Source organism: Lepisma saccharinum, chromosome 18 (assembly GCF_977018435.1).
Source record: "Lepisma saccharinum chromosome 18, izLepSacc3.1, whole genome shotgun sequence".
Classification (NCBI taxonomy): domain Eukaryota; kingdom Metazoa; phylum Arthropoda; class Insecta; order Zygentoma; family Lepismatidae; genus Lepisma; species Lepisma saccharinum.
Window position 1 is genome coordinate 20,200,907 of NC_139246.1, and position 20,827 is coordinate 20,221,733.

Genomic DNA, 20,827 nt, shown 5'->3' on the forward strand with positions numbered 1-20,827 from the left:
ATCTAGGGTGGTCCAATTTTTAAAATTTAATTTGACATCATTGCTACTTATGTTCCTTTCCCATGAACATATTTTACTGCAAAAGATCAGCTAATTGGATAAAATATAGAAGTTGCTGAAGCGAAGATGGATGGATAACATTGAAATGGACCTAAAGGAAATCTGTAAGGATGGAAAAGATTGGATTGATCTTGCCCAGGATAGGAACAGATGGAAGGTGTGTGTTGCTGCAGCCATAAACCTTCCGGTTTAAGATAGCGAGACAGTTAGGTGCTCAAGCAACTTGATTGAGTTGGTGTTTTAAAGTCTACTTTATGCACAGTAAGGCTAATCAGGATTGGACCTACAGTTTACAGTGGGATCCGAAGCACTATGTGCCTCCACTGGTATCGAACCCTTGATTACAAGGTGACGACCACTACACCATCAGGTAGACCTCTCAAGTAACTTGAAGTTTTACCATAATGTATGTGGGACATTTGCAGCATTCAGTAATTAATAAGAAAAGTGTACTATTTGAACTATGAAATGCATTTGTATCACAAAAATACAATTGCACGTGTGTCTGGAAAAATGTGTGAACTGCCTATACTTTGAAACATGAGTCGGTGAAATAAAACTCTTACATCCTCCCTCTCTTGAGATAAACTTAAAAGCAGCACTGGCAGTTTTCAACAAAATCTTCTTGAATGTACGGGAAACAGTAAAATTTCTAGTACCGGAAATGCATAAAGCAATATCAAACCTCTGTGCCTATGGTAGCAAAGATCACCAAGCATATGAATATTCTGTTTTCTATGTTCCTAAACATGGACAGTGGAACCTTGATTTACGTTTTGCAGAGACCAAGATGATAACTTAAAATCCAGTAAGATTTCATAGCACAAACCTTTGTTGTGACCATAAAGGCTGAATGGGAAATGTAATAAACTTGGGATTCCGCTGTGGAGGTTGTGAAACTTTAATGTTTCACTTAGTAGGTAGTGCATCGAATGTAACAATGTGTAAAGACCTTACCGAAGATGTCTTTTTCTCTAAATTTACCATGTTAATATTAATTACATAAACTGGAGAATGAACAATTTTTGTATTTCTCTCGTCAACAGATTCGCCATGCACCTTGCAGCAGCTTTCCAGGTTGGCCATTCGCGAGTCTATCAAAGAAAATGTCAGCTGTCCAGTAACTGCCAAGTCCATTGTGGAGAAATTAGAATTGCCAGTGTCAATGAAAGAATATGTTTTGTACAATGCAAATTAATTATGAAGTGTTCCTTAACGAAACAACAATCCATTTATTCCATGATCACAATTGTTTTACAGTATTCCGAAAGTACAAGTTCCTAGTCTGTGATTTACTATTTTTATAAATAAAGTATTGTTTGTAAATTACTTAATTTCTGTCTCATTTTTTAAATAATGTTACCGTTACAGTGGAGCCCCCATTTTAAATTTTCCTGCATTTTAAGTTTTTCAGCTTGGCCCCCTGAAAAACCTTAAAATCGAGGTTGCACTGTACAAGGATAATTTCAAACAACTTTAAAAAATAGAGAATTTTACAGTTATTCATTTTACCACTATGGTTGCAGATGTAAGGAAAGTGACACATTTGAATTTCATACCCAAAAATTCAAGTATTATTTGACAAGGAGGTTATGTTTTAAGTCTCTAAAGTGTGCAGGTATGCATTAAAAAAAATCTTGTCATACAATGCTAGGCTCTGATGCGTAGTGAAATTCCACCTCCCATCAAGCACAGTAAGAGAAAGAAAAATGAGAATACAAAAACATGTTTGATGAGAGACCAATGCACACAAACTGAAGTAAAGTGAATAATAAAATTCTAAGATATAAAACTGATATCTGCAATAAAAATTGGAGATGGACCGATATGGATTTTTTTGTTGATGCCAATAAAGTACTGATAATACCTGAACCAATATAAAATTGCAAATGTTCTATGATGAACCTCAGTGTTTGCTTAATGTATGTGACTGCACTGACTTTTGCTTCCAGAAAGGAGTGTGCACTAATAAGTACACCTATTATAGTTCATTAACTACATCACAATTTTCAGAAAGATCTTGCTATTTTTGACAAAGATTCGACAAGCAAAATACAGGGTGATTCATATAAAACTGACACATTGCATTCTCAATATATGCAAACAAGAATAAAGCTAGCAACAAGTCATTATATCTGAAATGTGGTATAAATATGAGAGTTCAATAACCTTTATAATACATGCTGAAAGTATCCTTCCCCCCCCCCCCCTCCTGAAGACACAACTGGACACACCGTTCCATGTTTCTGGTCGTTCATTCGAATAAGCTGTTGTCAATACCAGTTATATCATTTGTAATTCTCGAGGCGTACACTTTTCCATTATGAAAATCCCCTTGACATAGCTCTATGTCATTCTCTTGCTCAACAAACCATGAAAATTTGTAGCATATGTACTGAATTTTTACAGCAACAGACAACATGGTTAAGAAAGCTACCAAATTCTTCACAGCTGCGCACCGTCGTATTATTCTCTCTGAAATAAGTACAGGAAATATTTTTTGAACAACTCACTTTTTCAAATACATGTATTTCCCCAAAACACACAGCTAATCTTTTGACATCTTCAGCTGTTTTAGCATCACAAATTGAGGCCAGTTTTATTTCTGAGGTTCTGCTTCAACTACCAAGTGGTGAATGCTTCCTATGAAAGAGGAGGAGCAGGAGCTACAAAACACCCACCCACCATTTCTTAAATCAAGTGTGTATGTATTTTCAGTATCATACAAGTATGTTTGACACTTCATCTTTCTTTTCATACTATGTTGACAAAAATATTCAATACCAGCTGACCACTCATCTCCTAGCCACATGCAATTCCTGGCTGTATGGCATGGCTGCCATGGATGCAACTAACTGACATGCAAAACCCATTCAATCCTCATCAACTCCCAAACTTACTGGACCTTACTCACTACCCCAAGGAAACCTTATACAAATCTTCATTGACACATCTGTGATGACTTACCTGGTGAAATACCAACCACTTCATTTTGTCTGCTGCATGTTATCTATTTCCTTCAAGCTTGATTGTATTCCGAATGTATAAACTGTGTAATAAATATTTGTGGGTTTTGTATTAAAAGTAATTTTTTACACTTCATAAAAACATTTAAAGCCACTAAAAGAAAAATTCACTTTGGGTCAGTTTCATTAATCTATACATAATTTACTGAAACATGGAGGGAGCATGTTAAAATACACACAGTAGTAGTAGTAGTAGTACTAAAAATGGACAAGAAACTGTTAATAATAAGCTCAATACTGAACAAAACTGTGTTTATTTTTGTTTAAATATTTTAAAAAATTATTACACAGTTGAAAATTTGATACAACTATTATGCATTACAATCTTCAAATAATTAACACAAAAATAAATTTCAAGCAAGAACTTACAGTAACATAAAACTTACAATACTTTTCTTTTTTTTTAAAAAAAAAATAGTAAAACTATACAAAACACATATTGTTTTAATCTTGAAAAAATATTTTTCTTATAGCATATATAATAGGCTGCACTTATTAATATTCACCATCAATCACTTATTGCTATTCTGTCTCCATGTACAAAAGGTGTGAAAGAATTGTTTTTAATTTAAATAATTCTTTATGGAAGCATGTGCACAGTATGTACATCCTCAGCAAAAAAAGTACCTCTTTTCACATACCCGCTACAATAAGCAGTGCATCAAATATAATTTCTTCACATTACAGATGGTAATATGAATGTTGCATTTTTGGCAGACATGAGAGATTTCTATTGACCATGATTTTAAGGATGAAATGAAATATGTAATTAACAAGACACTAGATACAACATCCATACAGTTGTTCACGTTTGTTACTGGATTTCTATACATGTACATATTACTTCGAACAAGATTCCTTTTCTATAGTTGATGTGACAATCTTTTTCAAGCGTTGTATCATGCTGTCATGAAATAATTATTCTAAAGTAGGACAGAGTAACAAAATAATATACCAAACTTTCAAATGAAGAAGTATAATGTCTCGATTGTGCATCCTTGCAAAAACAGATCTTGTACACATAGGTACAATGTAGGAGAAACAGATGTCGGAAGGATCTATGTTCATGGTGGAAACGATTAAAATTCTCACATGCATAACAATGTGTTTTTTTTTCTTATACTATTTTAGTATGGTTAGGATTCTTTTCATGCATTGGAAGATGGGGCTAAAAATTAGCCAATGGTGACAAGAGGCACCAAAGTCGATAGGCTATCACAAATTTTTGTAAGCATGGCAAAATCCTAGTTTCTTACATACAAGTTAATATGTCTGATGCCTTAATCATGACATGAAAAAGAAATTACAAGGACTATGTAATCTGACTGCACATTAATGAAACATGGGAAGAACCCCCACCCCCTTCTAGAACAATTGTCCTTGCAAATGGATAACAAAAATCACCATTTAAATCAAATATAATCCACATATCAGATTTTGAAATTTACATCAAAGTAATCCACATATCACTAAAGGTTTCAAAAATTGAGTGCAATTACAAGTATATTGTCACTGCAACAACGGTTCAAACTATAAAATAATAAATGACAATCATTGGAAATAGTAACCTATTGCAAATAATGTAATTTTGCCCACTTTACAAAAGAAAAGGTCTTTATTCAAAACAGTTTTGTATCAGGAGAACAGACTAAAATGTTTAACTTTAATGAAATTCAAAAGTTGCAGAAAGCATTTTAATTACTTTTTTAAAAACCCAAGAGTGCTGATTTTACTGAATGGTCTTTACTAGATTCCTCAGAGCAGTTTTTTTTTCCTCACACAACACACAACAAATTTGACGAATATTGAAAATTCATTTCCTGTTCTTGATTGAAAAAAGAATCCGGAAATGCAAACACCTGTTGGAAAATTCAGGAAAACAAAACATACCAAGATTATTTATTCATGGTGGATGTGTTAAACGCGGTTCTATTATTTCATACTTGAAATCTGGTGTTTCCGCGTTGCGAATTTGGATGATTTCCGATTAATTTCGAAGGCCCACTACCTTCATTAACTGAAGATGCAGCATCTGGGACAGAGATATAGTGACGCACTTAATGAAGGCAGTGGGATTTTGAAATTAATCAGAAATCATCCAAATTCGCAACGCAGAAAGGAGAAACTTACCATGTATGAAATACTGAGACTACTCGTTTGAATGTTTTCAAACCCTAAACAGAAACACATTGGTGATATTTTGAGAGTAAGTTTCATTAGGTAAATGAATATAAAAAAAAAATGCTACAATTACCTATATCTCTTCTGTTTTATACAATAATACTGAAAATATAATTCTTTTAAATTTAAAGCTATTTGTATAAGCACAATATCACAAAAATTCAGGAATCACGAGCATCGTTTATATTATTATTATTTGGCACATACAGTAAACTTGTAAATCTGTACTTTCTTTTGCAGGTACGCTGATTATGTACAAAATTTGGTCAAATATTTGTACTCTTACATTGTTTTAAAAAAATAGAGACAGTGGAACATCAATTTTACATTTTGCTGTATTATGCATTCAACTTTTGGTAGTCCAAACATTTAAAATGTTATAAAACATAACATCGAGGTTCCACTGAATTTTACCTATTATTCTAATATACTTCGTTACTACTACTTTTATAATTCTTTTAACACTATATGCAATTATCATGAGGAACTTTAAATAAAAGTTTATGTGGTCTCTTGCAGGTTGGTTATTATATTTTTAGACGTCCCCATGACCTTCATTTGACCTAACTTCTATATTACACACTTTAATGCCACTCATGCTTAATGATTGCACATGTTTTTCTAGTCTAAATAGTCTTTGGTGAATAATGGCAGTGTTGTTTCATGGCACTTTGTTTTTTCTGTTTGTAAGAAAAATTGATGTAGTCTTATTTTAAATGAGCCTTTCTTTTTCAAGATTCTTGCTGGTTCACTGGTGAAATTACAGTAAAATAAATCATCATGTTTCCTTGCCTTTCTTCACTTGCATTACACTTATCTTCCATCTGTACTCTTTGCAATTTTTTCGCAAAACAGTTTCCCAAACATATTTTTCACATTCTCTAATATAGCTTCATTCACAATTTCTGCCATATTGAGGTTTGCTTTCGTTGTTCCTGGTTTTGTGGATTCTTTTTTGAGTGGCAAGTTGGATGGATGGCTGTTTCGTTTAGGAATGTGGAAGTTATCTATCCCGTCTCCTTTCTGCACTGTAGGGTTCAACACAGCATTGCAAAGTGAGAATGTACTTGAACTACTTCCTGCCTGTTCCGTTGAGTTGAAGCTGGATGTCTGACTATCTTTTACAACATGACTTTCATCTTGTCCACCGCTTAGCCTTCTCTCTCTTTTCACTTGCATTTCTTTGTACATATCTCTGCGCTTGTATTTGTCCTTGTTGTACCATACATACCTGTTTGGTTTGTTCAGTTTTGGGACAGTAGATGGATCCACGTTTACACTGCTCTGCTTGGCTTTCTCATTGCCTTTAAATTTCTTGTTACTGAGAACTCTTGGATTTTGTACTTCTGCAGCTTGTTCGGCAATGCTGCCAGTTGAATTTTCCGCACTTGTGGTACTTTGGGCTACAACAGAAATAGGCTTCTTAATTTTGTTAACTTGCTTTGAAGGAAACACAAGATCTTGAGCCTTCGAAGTTGATGGTACTGCATGAATGTAACTTAATGGTGGTTTTTTCGCACCATGTAAAGGTATTGTTGCAGCTGACTGACAGCTAGAGTAGTCTGATTTCAAGCTCATTGATGCACTTGGTGATTGCATATTCTGTAAGGAAGAGTTAGTATCCGAGTGATTTTTCAGCCTTGGATCTCTCGAATGAGCAGCAGGTGCAATAGCATTAGGTTGAAGTGGATTTTGGGATGAGGAGCACAAGTATGAGGAGATAGTTGTTTGCTTTACAGGAGCCCTTTTGGTCTGATTACTTGAGAGGCTGGCATGTGGAGGTGATAAAATGTTACTTGCCTGCTGATTGTAACTCGTCTGTTCACGAGACAATTCATTATCACTTAGACCTGGTCTATTTGGAACATTCCGTGATGTCTGTGGTGAGACCTTACTTGGACTCGTAGTGTAACGATTGTTAGCTGCATCTTTTATCGAAAGTACAATGTTTTCAGGATCTGACTCTATATTAGCAAGCCAATCTTTAACTAATGAAGTACTACTAGATTCTGGCAATGTGGAGAGCATGTCGCTATCAAACACCGTTTGGTTTTCTTGATTAACAGTCTTAGAATCCTGTTCACTTCCTGCAGTATTTGCTTTTTGTTTGGACATTCTGGGACGAATTTCCTTCTTTTCTACAGTAGCAACTGAACCTGTTTGTGGTAAGACTTGCGGCTCAGGTAAAGGAACTGCTTTCCCAACTAAAGTTCTTAATGCACCACCTGTACTCACTCCTAATGGATAAACCACATTGATTTCTTTTTCAAACCTAACTTTCTTCATTTTTGGGTCATGTGTTTCAAGTTCTTTTAGTTTAGTCTTCCTGCAGTTTAGCTGCGTCGTTTGTGGATGTTTTAAATCTATATTGTCACTGGAATCAGCAGATGGTAGTGTTCTGTCATCACTGTTTGAAATGTTTTTCACCCTTTGCAAGAATGAATCCCATCTTGATGCCCTAAGAAGTTGTCCACGTTCCCTGGTGTTACTAGTATACATATTCAAGTTTGGATGATTATCATGCTCAGACTGTGCAGAATTAGTGAAGACACTTGTCTTCTCAGACAATACATTGTTAGTTACCTGACTTTCATGTGGTGTAGCTTTATCTGTGTCTTGAACATGATTCTCCATGCTTCTGGTTAAATGTGAAGCATATGTTGGTGACTTCTCCTTTCCCTTATCTTTATCAAGTTCATTCGATGCCTGCTTCACTCTGCTCAGATCATGTTTCCGATCAGATTGCATGCCAGCACTTTCGGTATTCTTTGTACTGAGCATGTTATCACTACAATCATGTTCTCTTACTCTTGAACAATGTGCTGCAGACCTTTCAGGTTCTGAAGGTAAATTTAACTTCTCTGGTAACGTTTTTGAAATGCCATTGGGCGAAACCACAGCTTGATTCTTGGTTTCTTGTTTTATAATAACTGTGCTTTTTGAGGTAAATGAAGGAGAAGGTGTACTTACTGACGGTGTATTAGTTTTCACAGGACTGCCTATCTGATCACCTACTTCGCCTTGCAAATTTTTGGAAGTGGATTCACCCCATATCTCTGCTAATGTTCTTGGAACCCCACTGGGCGAAAGTACTTCATTCTTGATTTCTTGTTTCACCACAACCACTGTACTTGGTTTAGAGGCGATTGAAGGAGAATGCATACTAACTGGTGGTGTATTAGCTTTCACAGAACTGTCTACCTGAATACTTAATTGGGCTTGGAGTGGAGTGGATTCACCCTGTTTCTGATGGTCGTTCAGCCCATTTATCTTTCTTTCACCAACATTCTGTGTCTCAGATTTGGCATATAAGAAACTATCTATTATATTATCACAGCTCTTACCAGGCTCACTGTTTCTAACAGACTCAAAAGTATGACAATTCAGTTGAGGTAATAGGTTGGAATGAGCTTGAGATCTTGAATTACCTTGGATGATGCAACTTACATTGCTCACAGCACCTTGCCTGTCAGCTACTGCTTCCCAGAACTCTTCATTTTTCTTCTGCTGGAGTACCTTTATTGCTTGTATTACTTCTGGCATACAGAGTTCATTTTCAACAATGTGGTCCAATTCATGTTCCGAATCTGGTCTTTCTCGTTCAATGGAGCTTGTTTCTCCATCTTTATCAAACCCTCTCTCACCTTGTGATTTCTTATGAATACATCCATTTTGCATTTTATAGTTATTACCTGTCAGACTTTCATCACTATCTACTGACTTCCTCTTAGAATACTCATTTTCTTCTTGAGTCGTAATAACAGCCTCATTACTTCCACAAGCCGCATGAAGTTCATCTGCATTTTGGGATATTTTTGGATGTTCTTGTGTACATAGAGGTGTACGTAACCTGTTGGAAATCATATCCCAAAAATCTTCACTGTTTTTCTGTTGTAATTCTGTTACTATTGACTGTGCTAAGTCGAGATAATTCCAACTGAATTCTTGTAAGGGACATAATCCACCGACTTGGGGGTTACAGTGTGATTCACTCCTACTTGTGCTCTCTATTTCTGAGCCATCACGAGATACTTTGGTGAACTGAGAGGGAGCTTTGCCAATTGCAGTTGTCTGCTCAGTGCTTGCGATATCTTTCCTTCTCATCCACAGAACTTCTTCCCTGGACTCCTGACGTGCAGATTCATCTTCCGATGCACGTTCTTGCCTCCTTCTACATACTGTTTGCTGCAAAAAGCTTCTTTGGATATGGGATGAATGATGAACAATCCTTTGATCCTGCATACATAGTGTAGTTTGCTGGTCATCTTGGAATGAAGCTGTGGCTTTCATACTCTCAACAGGTTCCATTGTTTGGGAATCTCTCTGGTCACTTACATGGAGTTCCTGAACATTGTTGCTCTTCCCAGAAATTAAGTCAATCTGCATTGAAAATGATGCAACCTCTTCCTCAAGAGCAGAATAACTATCTTCAGAAAAACTAGCAGTTTCCGCCATCACTGGACTGGTTGAAGAATTTTCTTTCGTTGGATGGTTAAATCCAGAGCTGGAAAATAAGCAATAGATATTCTTAGTAAAATGGGAACTGCCACAATTCTTTCTTGTCTGAAAAAGTTCTAGTTCTATATATTCAATCAGTATCAAAATGAACATCAGTATGTGTTAAAAGAAGAAATAATAGTTAGGGCTCAGCAGATATCAATATCGGTCACAGTTGGAATCTATTTACCGTTACCTGCCTATAGTTTTCTGGCATTTTCATCTTTCGCAGGATCTGCAAAAATGCCTCAACATTTTTTTCACAGTGTCTAATTATCCTGGAAATTATGCAAAATGAAATTTGGCAATGAATGAAAGCCCTTCAATCTGACACCATGTTGTTGGCTTTCTGTCCAATTTCCAAGCTTGGACAGTGGAAGTCGGGGAAATGCAGGGATGAAGTTATCATTTATTTCACACCATCATTGTGGGGAAAAATGGATTTTGTGTTAACATACCTGTTATTTTAATATTTTGGTGTATTTCTTGAATATTTTCAAGGAAGTTGATGCATACAGTAATATTAATCAATATTTACAACAACTTTCATTTGTTACAATTTTCAAGCATTGGTATCAGTGCAAATCGTTAAAGAGTATTGTAATCAGCTATAAAAATAGTACTCAAATTTGTACTTCTAGTTGCTAAAACTTTCTATTTTTTCAATGTTTTCTAAAATATGCAGAAATGAGAGAGAGTGAGTTAAGAAATGTTTAAAAAATTACAATCACATTTTAAATGACAATAAAACTGTATAGTGCAACAGCCCTATCAAGGATGAAGGTGCGTCAAGGGGCTTTACATTGGGTGATATGCAATCACCACATTGACTACCCTCATTTTCTGTATTTATAGACCAGAGCTCACTACATTCTTCACAAGTAGCTCAACATTTGACATAATGACGATGTGTCAACACTGAAAGTTTTGGGATTGCAACGAAATTGGGAGCAAATGCAGGACAATCTGCACCAAAGTTGATAGCACTCACCATTCGGCTACACGAAAGGTCCTTGAAGAACATGTTATGAAGTCCAGTAATCCAAAGTTTCAGCTACTAGAATTGTGACTGCTGGGACTCAAGACTCAGAAACTTCAGTTGTGAGTCTCTCCTTATTCTAAAATGGCTGTGAAGACACCGACAGTCTGCCAAGATGTATTTCACCTGAAGTTCATTTTACCCTTATTTTTTGTCCTCCCCTTATCTTTCATTCCTACCTTAGCATTCAACACCCAATATTTTTCATTGCCCCTTTATCTTTTGTGACCCCCCTATTTTCGGACACTCCCTATCTTTCATTGCCCTCACCCTTAAACGCAGACATCCATTTTATAGATTAAGGGCTGAACGTTTTCAGTGGGAAGATTATAATTACACATGGCTTTAAATAAAAAATAGATATCTTGGTAACTACAAATGCTAGTTACAAATTTTAGCTCTTTTTTTTTTCCCAGTACAGTCTAGCCTACAAGCCTATGTTCGAAAAAAACAAACAATTTTCATATATGAAGTAGAAGGCAAAAATTGAATTCCATCAGGCTTCTAAGCACCCTGGACAAAAAATTAGTCACTTCTTGGAGAAATAATCTAATACTGGGTAACACTGCATCTGGTCCAGATAACAGCCTAGATTCAGTGAGGAAGTGACTTCACGAGGTGCTGCAGGTATGTCACATTGAGATGCATTCACTCGCTCAGCAGGAGATCCTGTAATTCCAGCAAAGTACGGGGATGCCGATGTCTGCACTGCTCCAAATAGTCCCACACATTTCCTAAGGGGTTCAAATCGGAGGACTTTGCGGGCCAGACCAGGTGTGACAGGGTGCTGGAATGTTCCTCAAATCATGCACACACACGTTGAGCCCTGTGCACACGGCAGTTGTCATCTTGGAAGATGGGACTGTCCACAGCATAGTCAGCATGAAGATGTTGAATAAATGGCAACACCTGGTCACCGTAAATGTCTAGATGCACATGCTTGTTCATGTTCACAGACTCCTGAATGAGCGGGCCCAAGTCGTCGTATGAAAAATATCCCCACACCCTCACAGACCCTCCACACACTGCAGATGAAATGCTTCAGTGGGCCGTCGGTGCACCCTACGTCTGGCATCATTGGAAAGAGAAGAAAATCGGAACTTACGGGACCACATATATGTTTCCAGTCCCCAACAATCCAGTTTCGGTGTTCTCAAGCTCATTGAAGATGTGCAATTTTATGCGCCACTGTGAGCAATGTCCTCTTGCATGGTACTTGACTGCAAATGTTCATTCCATGCAGTGCCCTGCGCAGTGTTCGTTCAGAAATTAGTGGGGATGGACTTGTATTCACGGACAGCAGCAATTCCTGTCGGGTTTGAAACTGATTTCCGCTGACAAGGCATGCCACTCATCACTGGTCCCTCTGGATTAGGATCAATTTGTGACTACTTCTGATGCTGTGTTTCATGCCCACACATGGTACAGTTCCCGTTGATACACCAATGAATCGGGCAACCTCATTCACTGTGTGCCCGTGGGCATGGCATGTCCAAACACAATCGCCTCCTTTTGCCAATCTGTCACATCCTTGATTCGACCCATCTTGACATGATGTTTACTTACAACTGGCTGACACACTCACGCCACGCACTGCCAGAGTTATAAGTCCGCCTGTGCATTCATGAGGGAGCGACTAATTTTTTATCTGGGGAGCTTATGTAGGCTGGGAAATGATGGTTCAAAATTATACCTGTATATTGCCCAATTTGTGTTCCATTCTCTCGTGCCATGAAGGCACATTTGAGGGGATGTGAGAGTCCCACACATTCTTGATCTTGGCCATTTTGGAGGTGATGTGATTAACACCACATTCCAACTGCCTTTAGCCTCCAGGTGCCTATTGATTTGAGGTTGGGTGGGCCCCAGAGTTGCTTTATTTGGGGACAAGTCTGGAAAAATTCCGATCTTAAGTCACCCACTCCAGGCATCGAACTTGGTCTCGCACATGGTAGTCAGATGCCCTACCGACTATACCGACTATACCATTGCTGTTGAACAAACCCAACTAGACCATTGCTGTTGAACAAACCTAATTTTTATTTTTATTTACAAATGCGAGAAGACGGAAAGTTAAAAACACCTATTTTTTTTTTATAAAAATTGAACCTCAACTTATTATTTTTTCGAAAATTTCAATTTCGTTGGGGCCCAAAGTAGGCAACGCCTGGACGTGAGGATTCCAAATGGTACCTGCATATTGCTTGCTCGTGGCAAGAAGTGCACATTTGCTGCTGATATCTTTGAGGAAAAACAAAGTTTAATGTAAAAGCCATGATTTTTTCCAGTGGGATATTGACCCCCTCCACCAAATATAGCCAGAATCAAATTAAACGTTACCAATTACTAATAGGATGCCTCAAGGTCGAAACATGTAAATCTGAACATTACCCAAGTCACAGTACGTTCCAAAAGTGAAGTAAATGAAATGTGACATATGTGTCACATCTTGGGGTCAACGACCTCACCTAAATGTGACACATATGTTACATCCTGACATTAAGAGTTAAGTTTTCCTGCCAGTGCACCCTGCTCCACCATAACTACAGCTTTACTCTGTGTCATAAAAGGCCACAATATTTACTTTCCTTAATTTCAACTGTGAGAATCATTAAAACTGTTCCTGTATGTGTCTTAAAATGTCACCATATATGTTATATTTTATTCTAACTATGAGACGTCAATATATAAAAAATGAAGTAAGTCTTTGGTGGAAGTCAGCCGCGATGCTTCCTCAAGGGTCTTGTAGGGAGGGAGATTGCACCCCTTTAATCAGCCGATGCTAATATTTGCACAAAACATACAGAACAAACCTCTCGGTATATGCACTGAACATTGTACTTAAAAAAAATATCTAGATACTAAATCTTTCAATTCACTTACCTCTTTGGTGTTGCATATAGAGAACAGTAGTCCCTGACTAGATAAAATGGCAAATCTGTCCTCAGAGGCACACACCCTTGATTACAGTTGACCTCTCTCTCATTGGTGTCCATTACTATCTTGTCACTCTCTTCACTATCTGTTGATTCTTCCGTACTCGCTTGATATTGTGCTTCCCTTAATAAGTGTTCGTACGTTCTCGCCAAAATCTCCCTATTAACGGCGGGACTTTTAATAGCAGGACTTCCTACTCCCTCACTTTGATTATACTGACTAGCATTGTGTTCATTCTCTTTTAGGTTTTCCAGTCTCAATTTGTCACCATCCTCACTATCTGTTGAATTGTGTTCCTTTCTCACGTCATACTGTGCTTTATTTAGCACATTTTCATTTCTTCTTGCCAAAACCTCTCTGCTAATGACAGGACTTTCGACGCCCTTTGTTTCTTCAATCTCTTTGGCTTTATTTTCCAGTTTCAACCTGTCATCATCTTCACTGGATGTGGGACTTTGTTCCCTCCTCACGCGATACTGTCTATTTCTTATAATTTTTTTGCCTCTTGCTGAAGTTTCTTCTCTCCCAGTTGCTGCAGGTCTGCCACCTTTAACATGATCATACTCATCACTTTTTCTTTGGTCTTCGTCATTCCTTGCTCTACTTGCATCTTTCTTTGTTTCTACATCTTTCTTTGTTTCTACATCTTTCTTTGTAGAGAACGAACTGCTTGCTGAATTATCTATTCTCGACAAAGATGAATTATTCGTATGTGGAAGAACAGCCGGCAGAGCTCTGACCTGTAAATAGTCAATTGTCTTTTCTGAACATTAACAGATTTTAACTTTTCTTCGAGCACACAATAAACATTGCTGAAAACACTGAAGAAGGCATCGACATTTTGCACTTGTCACATTTGAATGAATACCTTTATAAAGCATTTTCAGGTTGGATTATTTAACTAACAGTTAATTTTTGCAATAATGTTCGTGCATAAAGCAACTCTGCCCCAGCTGATATCGGGGGGGAAGGGCAGAGTATGAGGGTTAAAAAATAAATGTGTATATTGTTGATTTTTACTCTTAGAGATTCAGCGACTCCATTATGGAGGGGTTGGTGGAGTGTAACCTAAAGAATAAAGAACAACAACAAAGAGCAACTTAATGCTGCCACACACATACCCTATACTGCGTGTGGTGTTCCATGGATAATAACTGGTGTTCCGTGGGAGACCCGTTAGCCAACAGGCAAACTTTTTGCCTAACTTCTATAACTGGTAGGTAGAGGGGCTTTGTAGCCTTCTAGCATACATCAAATGAAAACAAGGTCGATTGCACTGAAACAACCCATTTATTCACCATATGACACAATCAGTGGCACCATCACACATGGACACCAACTTTACACAAAAAGGTAATTACATAGCAGCCATTGCGTTACACTACCTCTCATACCTGGGGGACACACATACGCCACATCACAATATTTGGCACTTGATAGGGGACAAAAACAAAAGGGGAGAATTTTCTTGGAATATTTGTGATGTTGGCATTCTTCCTTCAGGTGACAAGGAACTTGGAAGATATTATATGCACATCCTGAAGAGGATTTTTTCAGCAGACTGGTTACAATGGACGAACGCTGGATCTACCTTTATGACCCAGAAACAAAGGAGATGAGCAAGCAGTGGAAACACTGCTCCTCGCCGCACCCCAAAAAGGCAATAGTGCAAAGGCCAGCCGCTAAGGTGATGATGTCCATTTTCTGGGACTTTGAGGAATTCATCCTGACGGACTACCTGCCACAGGGTCACACAATCATAAGTGACTATTATTGTGATCTCCTAGCTCTGTTACTTGAAGAATTGAAGGTGAAAAGGAGAGGAAAGCTCACAAAAGGAGTGCTGCTATTGGCAGACAACACACCAGGCCATTCTGCCCATGCATCCATTTCGAAAACAGTTCAATTAGGATACACAATTTTGCCCCACCCTCCATATTCCCCAGACCTGGCACCGAGTCACTTCTTCCTCTTTCTGGAAATGAAGCGTCCACTCAAAGGATGCCACTTTGACACGAGAGACGGTGTCATTTCTGAGGTGGAACAGTGAGTTCAGTCCCAAAATGCAGTGTTCTATAAAAACTGCTTACGCAAGGTGAAAGATCACTGGCAGAAATGTGTCATCAAGCATGGCAACTATGTGGAGAAGGCCTAATACCACCATGATTTTGTACTGTGTCCAAAGTTCATTCCTTCCAGGTGATTGCACAAACTTTTAGATACCCCCTCGTATTTGCTAAATCCCTTATTTTTTATTAAATATAAAAGATAACATTTGTTCATAGGTAAAATAATGCCTACATCATGAAAAGTTAACTCATTTTTAATTATGTGGCATAAATATGCCAGAAAAGGTTAAGAAATACCTTTGTTTACATTTTACATCCAGATACTTTTCACAACCACTTGCTAAGTCTGCCATCTGGTGGGAAGGATTGAAACCCCTTCCACAGACTAGCTTAAACCACGTGTGACCTCAGGCAGCCAACAAGAGGCTTCCAAGGCTGTTACGTCACAGAGAAAGTGGCAAGATGCTTTACTATCATCTGAGCTTGATGCCCAAGCTCACTTCTGTAGTTTACCTGCTTGAGGACAGGTCGTAGGCTGTGCTGCCAGATAAAACTAGTGTGTTAGTGGCTGCATGGCCCGGGAACAACGGATTCACACAGGGAATAGGCGCCCAATGTTCGTTTAATGTTTAATATGGACCAGGGTGAGTGCTAACATTGTGGAAATGGAAGCCAGTGCCTTACTAGGAATTCTCAGGGCGATTGTCGCAAGTTTGGTGAAATCCGTGTGTCCCATATCAAAATATGTAAAACCAGACCGCATGGCATGCTAAATTAAACCATAGGAGCATCCTCCAAGCAGCCTAACATCTCTAGTCCTCTTCTGGAAAGGGTTGAGCAATCGTGACATCCACCGTGCCGACACTTGATGAAGGTGCAGCTGGTGATGGATGATATTCCAGATGGACCCATCTAACACCGATTACAGCCATCACACTTTCAATGGTGATCCTCTTGACTTCCATTATCATCTTCTCCACTTTCTCCATCAATGTGGCATTATTTGTGAAGGACAGTCTCCCTGTCCTAGGGGCATCGGAAATTAGCATGTGACAGGTTTGGAACCGCCGTTTCCAGTTGGAAACCATCTCATAGGATGGGCTTTCCTCCCCGTACACTGCCTTCGTGTCATTGTGAATTTGCTTTCCCCTGGAGATGCAGGAATTTGATGAAGCTCCGTGCCTCAATTTTGCCAATCATGACACCTTCCTTTTTTCACGTGTAAAGAATGGATAGCAATAAACATCCAAAAAAGACAAAAAATTGTGTGCTTAACCTAGAAGGACCATTGTACAATACACATATCCGAGGGGTTTCTAGTTTGTTTCCTTCCAGGAGATTGCACGAACTTTTTGATACCCCCTCGTATATGGTTTGGAGCACATTGTTTCTTCCATCCAATATGGCTACTGTTTGCCTAAAAATTGTTTTTTTTTTTTTTTTAATGAATAAAGCATTTCTATCCATCTTATGGGTGTAGCATATGGTTTTTACGCATTACCATGTTGCTATTTGTGGGAATGTATAAGAATTTGGGAAATGGCTCTCACAGGCCTTCTCTATTATTAACCTAATGGCCCTTGTACTTAGGTTTGATCTGTGGGTGCTTGTGTCTGGGCATGTATGCCCAATCCTTGATTGATCATAAGAGCATAGTGCTGTTAACACTACATCCGTTATGGTTGATATCGCGAAAGCGTGGAGTCCTACATCATAACATGGTGCAATGCAAAGATACCTTGCACAGGTGAAAAAGCAATGGAAGGTGAAAAGAGTGTGGTTGGAAATGTCCATAGATCTCATTAAAGGTACAATGTCCTTTTCTTTGCCTTCAGCATTCTCAAAGCATTTTCAATAATGTTAATCTTAAGGTTGAAAAAAAAAAAGAGTACAGTTATTCTGTACAATATACAGTAAAAAAAAGTAAAGTGCTCCACAGTGCCGGAGCCGCTTGAACAGGTCCCAGTCCTCCCCCCCCCCCCCCTGGGATCGAACCCTGGTTTCTCGCATTGTTGTCAGACGATTTCAATAAATTCTTGTGCACTGTTGTAGCTTATACTACATATACATAAATGTTTAGAGATGTAACAGATTTATCAGTAATATCTCCCCACGAATGAGCATTAGTATCATCATGACTTGATTGATTGACTTGTTGTTTTAAGTCCACTTTATGCACAGTAAGGCTAATCGGGACTGGACCTACAGTTTAAAGTGGGATCCGAACCACTTGTGCCTCCACCGGGTATCGAACCCGGGACCCCTTGATTACAAGGCGACGACGCTACCACTGCGCCTTCGGGGAGGCCATTAGTATCATCAGTTCATAAAAAAAAGCAGTGATCAGATATTACTAAAAAGTCTATAGATAAGAGTAATTCACATAAGGGATGGACTTATATTACTAAAAAGTCTATAGATGAGAGTAATTCACATAAGGGATGGACTTATATGACAATCTGATTGTTACCAGTGATAACCAGGAACAAAGTAAAAGATACAACCCAAAACAACACATTATAATTCCTAGTGTTATATTCGTTCATTTCTTCACCTGCATTGTCAAGGAGAAAAAAAAAAATAAATAAATAAATAAATGAAAAGGGCTTAAACAAGGCTGACAACTCGTTTTATGTATTTCTTGAATCTTCATCCAATTTAGTTTTCACTATTCAGGAGGGGAACCCAAGAAACATTGGAATTTGAATTAGGCTGAGCCGATACTGATACCAATGTATCTGTAATGGTTGATACCAGCGGTATCATCGTATTAGTATTGGAAAACATTGGTTGGATTTTATTTACCAATACTGGCCGATATGGTTCAGGCATTTTGATTGTTCGTGGAATCACTCTCACCGATTCTAATTACCCTTGGAGTTGTACAAAATTTGAAATTTTCCCATTGACTTTGTACCAATATTATGTAAAAAACTGTATTTTGTGATTATGTATTTATAATCTGATGTAACTTTTAATTTTTTAAAGCAAATCTGTGGTAAATTGATGCTTATAATTGGAGTAGAATAATATTAATATTAATTAACTAATATTAATCAATACTTTGAACAACTTTCAATTCTTACAATTTTCGAGCATCAATATCAGTATTGATGGGATCAGTAAGAATATCAGTATCGGTTCAAAGTGGTTATCGGCTCAGCCCTAATTTTAATCTGTTATTTTGTTCCTGGTTCCAGGTAAGAGCAGGCTCTATCCAGGACATAGTGCAAGAAGATATTTAAGTGAATAAAATTTACTGATATCTACAATTGTTATAAAATTACAGTTGTTTGATGGAGAATATAAATGGTCCATTAGCTTTCTTACTTAAGGTGTGTAACCAGTTAACTGAAATAGATTCTGCCTATAAATAAAAACTACATATATTGATATTTACTTTACAAAATAAGGGTATATGAATTACAAGTTTATATTCATAAAAAAATAACAAGTGGCAGAATTGGTTGGTTGATTTGGTGTGTTAAGTCCACTTTATGCACTGTAAGGCTAATTGGGACTGGACCTACAGATTAAAGTGGGATACAAACCACTATGTGCCTCCACCGGGTATCAAACCCGGGATCCCTAGATTACAAGGCGATGACAAGTGGCAGAATTCTGTACTAAATTACAGACTATTTATAAATATAACGGAGGAGTTCATTATCAGTCATTTTACCAATACACCCATATCAGAGGTGATATAAAGAGTCTACTGACTAATCAGTCCCACCTCTGTTTCATTAACGATGATTTTGTAAACATACATCTAATACACAGCTTTCTCTTTTGGAATCTCTTTCATTAAGATTTTAGTGACATGAAACTGAGTATCAGAATCAGTTTACATAACAGATTTTTTGTCATGTCCCTAGGTTGGGTAATTTTATTCTATGTAGTGTATTACTCTGCAATCACTCACACTGTTAGATAAACTTTTGTTGAGATATAAAAAGTAGGCTTAATTCAGGAAATGCATGTTACTTCTCTCTTCATAAACTTTTGTCTTCTCGTTTAATATCTAAGAAACTAAATGTTAAAATATACAAAACAGTAATTTTGCCTGTAGTATTATATGGGTGTGAAACTTGGTCCCTTACATTGAAAGAGGAACACAAATTGAGAGTATTTGAAAATAAGATCCTTAGGAAAATATTTGGACCTAAAAGGGATGAGGAGACAGGTGAGTGGAGAAGGTTACATAATTTAGAAGTACATAATTTGTATTCATGTTAGAATAATAATATCAAGAAGACTTAGGTGGGCAGGCCATGTGGCATGAATGGGAGAGGAAAGAGGAGTTTACAGGATTCTTGTTGGGAAACCTGATGGTAAGAGTCCTGTAGGAAGGCCAAGACGAAGATGGAGATACAACGTTGAGATGGACCTAAACGAAATCTGTAGGGATGGAAAAGAGTATATAGATCTTGCTCAAGATAGGGACAGATGGAAGGGATGTATTGCTGCAGGCATGAACCTTCAGGTTTAAGAAGGCTAGAGAGTTAGTTAGTTAGTTAGACTCTTGTTGAGGAGGGAAGTGACGTGATAGAAATACCACTAACTGTGTTTCTATTTGTCATCTATAGTTGAAACAAGTCTGTTCAAAGCTGTGTTTGCTTTTATAGGTTTTCTAATGGTGTGAGTTCTCACATTGTATGTCCTGCTGTGAGTGTTGGAAGTGTGAGACAGGGGATTAAAGTATGGGTGATAAAGAGTGTTTCGTTAATTGAATGATTCTAAGCTTTCTTTAAAAATTCTTTTGAAGAATGTGCTTTCTGTATTTGGGTTACCTTGCTATATTACATCATCATATTTTTTTAATAAAATAATGAAATTTTTTTAAAAAAATCTTCACAAACATAACTGCACTTATTCACAAGTTATTTACAACGTATATGTTAAATATATCAGTTTATGCAAATTTAAAATAATACAGAGTGGCCTCTCTAGCACCATGATAAAATTCAAGTACCGTATTGGCCCAAATTTAAGCCAAAGATTTTATCCAAATTTCA

At 37.5% G+C, this 20,827-nt stretch overlaps 2 protein-coding genes across 3 annotated transcripts in view; one reads left to right on the plus strand and one right to left on the minus strand.

Moving 5' to 3' along the window:
- LOC146001892 (uncharacterized) overlaps positions 1 to 1,383 on the plus strand; it is a 42,514-nt gene extending 41,131 nt beyond the window's left edge. The window contains exon 11 of the mRNA XM_083139609.1: positions 1,107 to 1,383. Within this exon, the coding sequence (XP_082995735.1) occupies positions 1,107 to 1,258 (152 nt within the window). The 3' untranslated portion in view covers positions 1,259 to 1,383. The remainder of the gene's footprint in view (positions 1 to 1,106) is intronic.
- Positions 1,384 to 3,451: 2,068 nt separating this feature from the next.
- Positions 3,452 to 20,827, minus strand: part of LOC146002442 (uncharacterized) — a 92,897-nt gene continuing 75,521 nt past the window's right edge. For both annotated transcript variants that reach the window (XM_083140278.1, XM_083140277.1), the window contains exons 14-15: positions 13,687 to 14,480; positions 3,452 to 9,771 (exon numbers count right to left, since the gene is read on the minus strand). In XM_083140278.1, the coding sequence (XP_082996404.1) occupies positions 6,081 to 9,771; positions 13,687 to 14,480 (4,485 nt within the window). In that variant the 3' untranslated portion in view covers positions 3,452 to 6,080. The remainder of the gene's footprint in view (positions 9,772 to 13,686; positions 14,481 to 20,827) is intronic.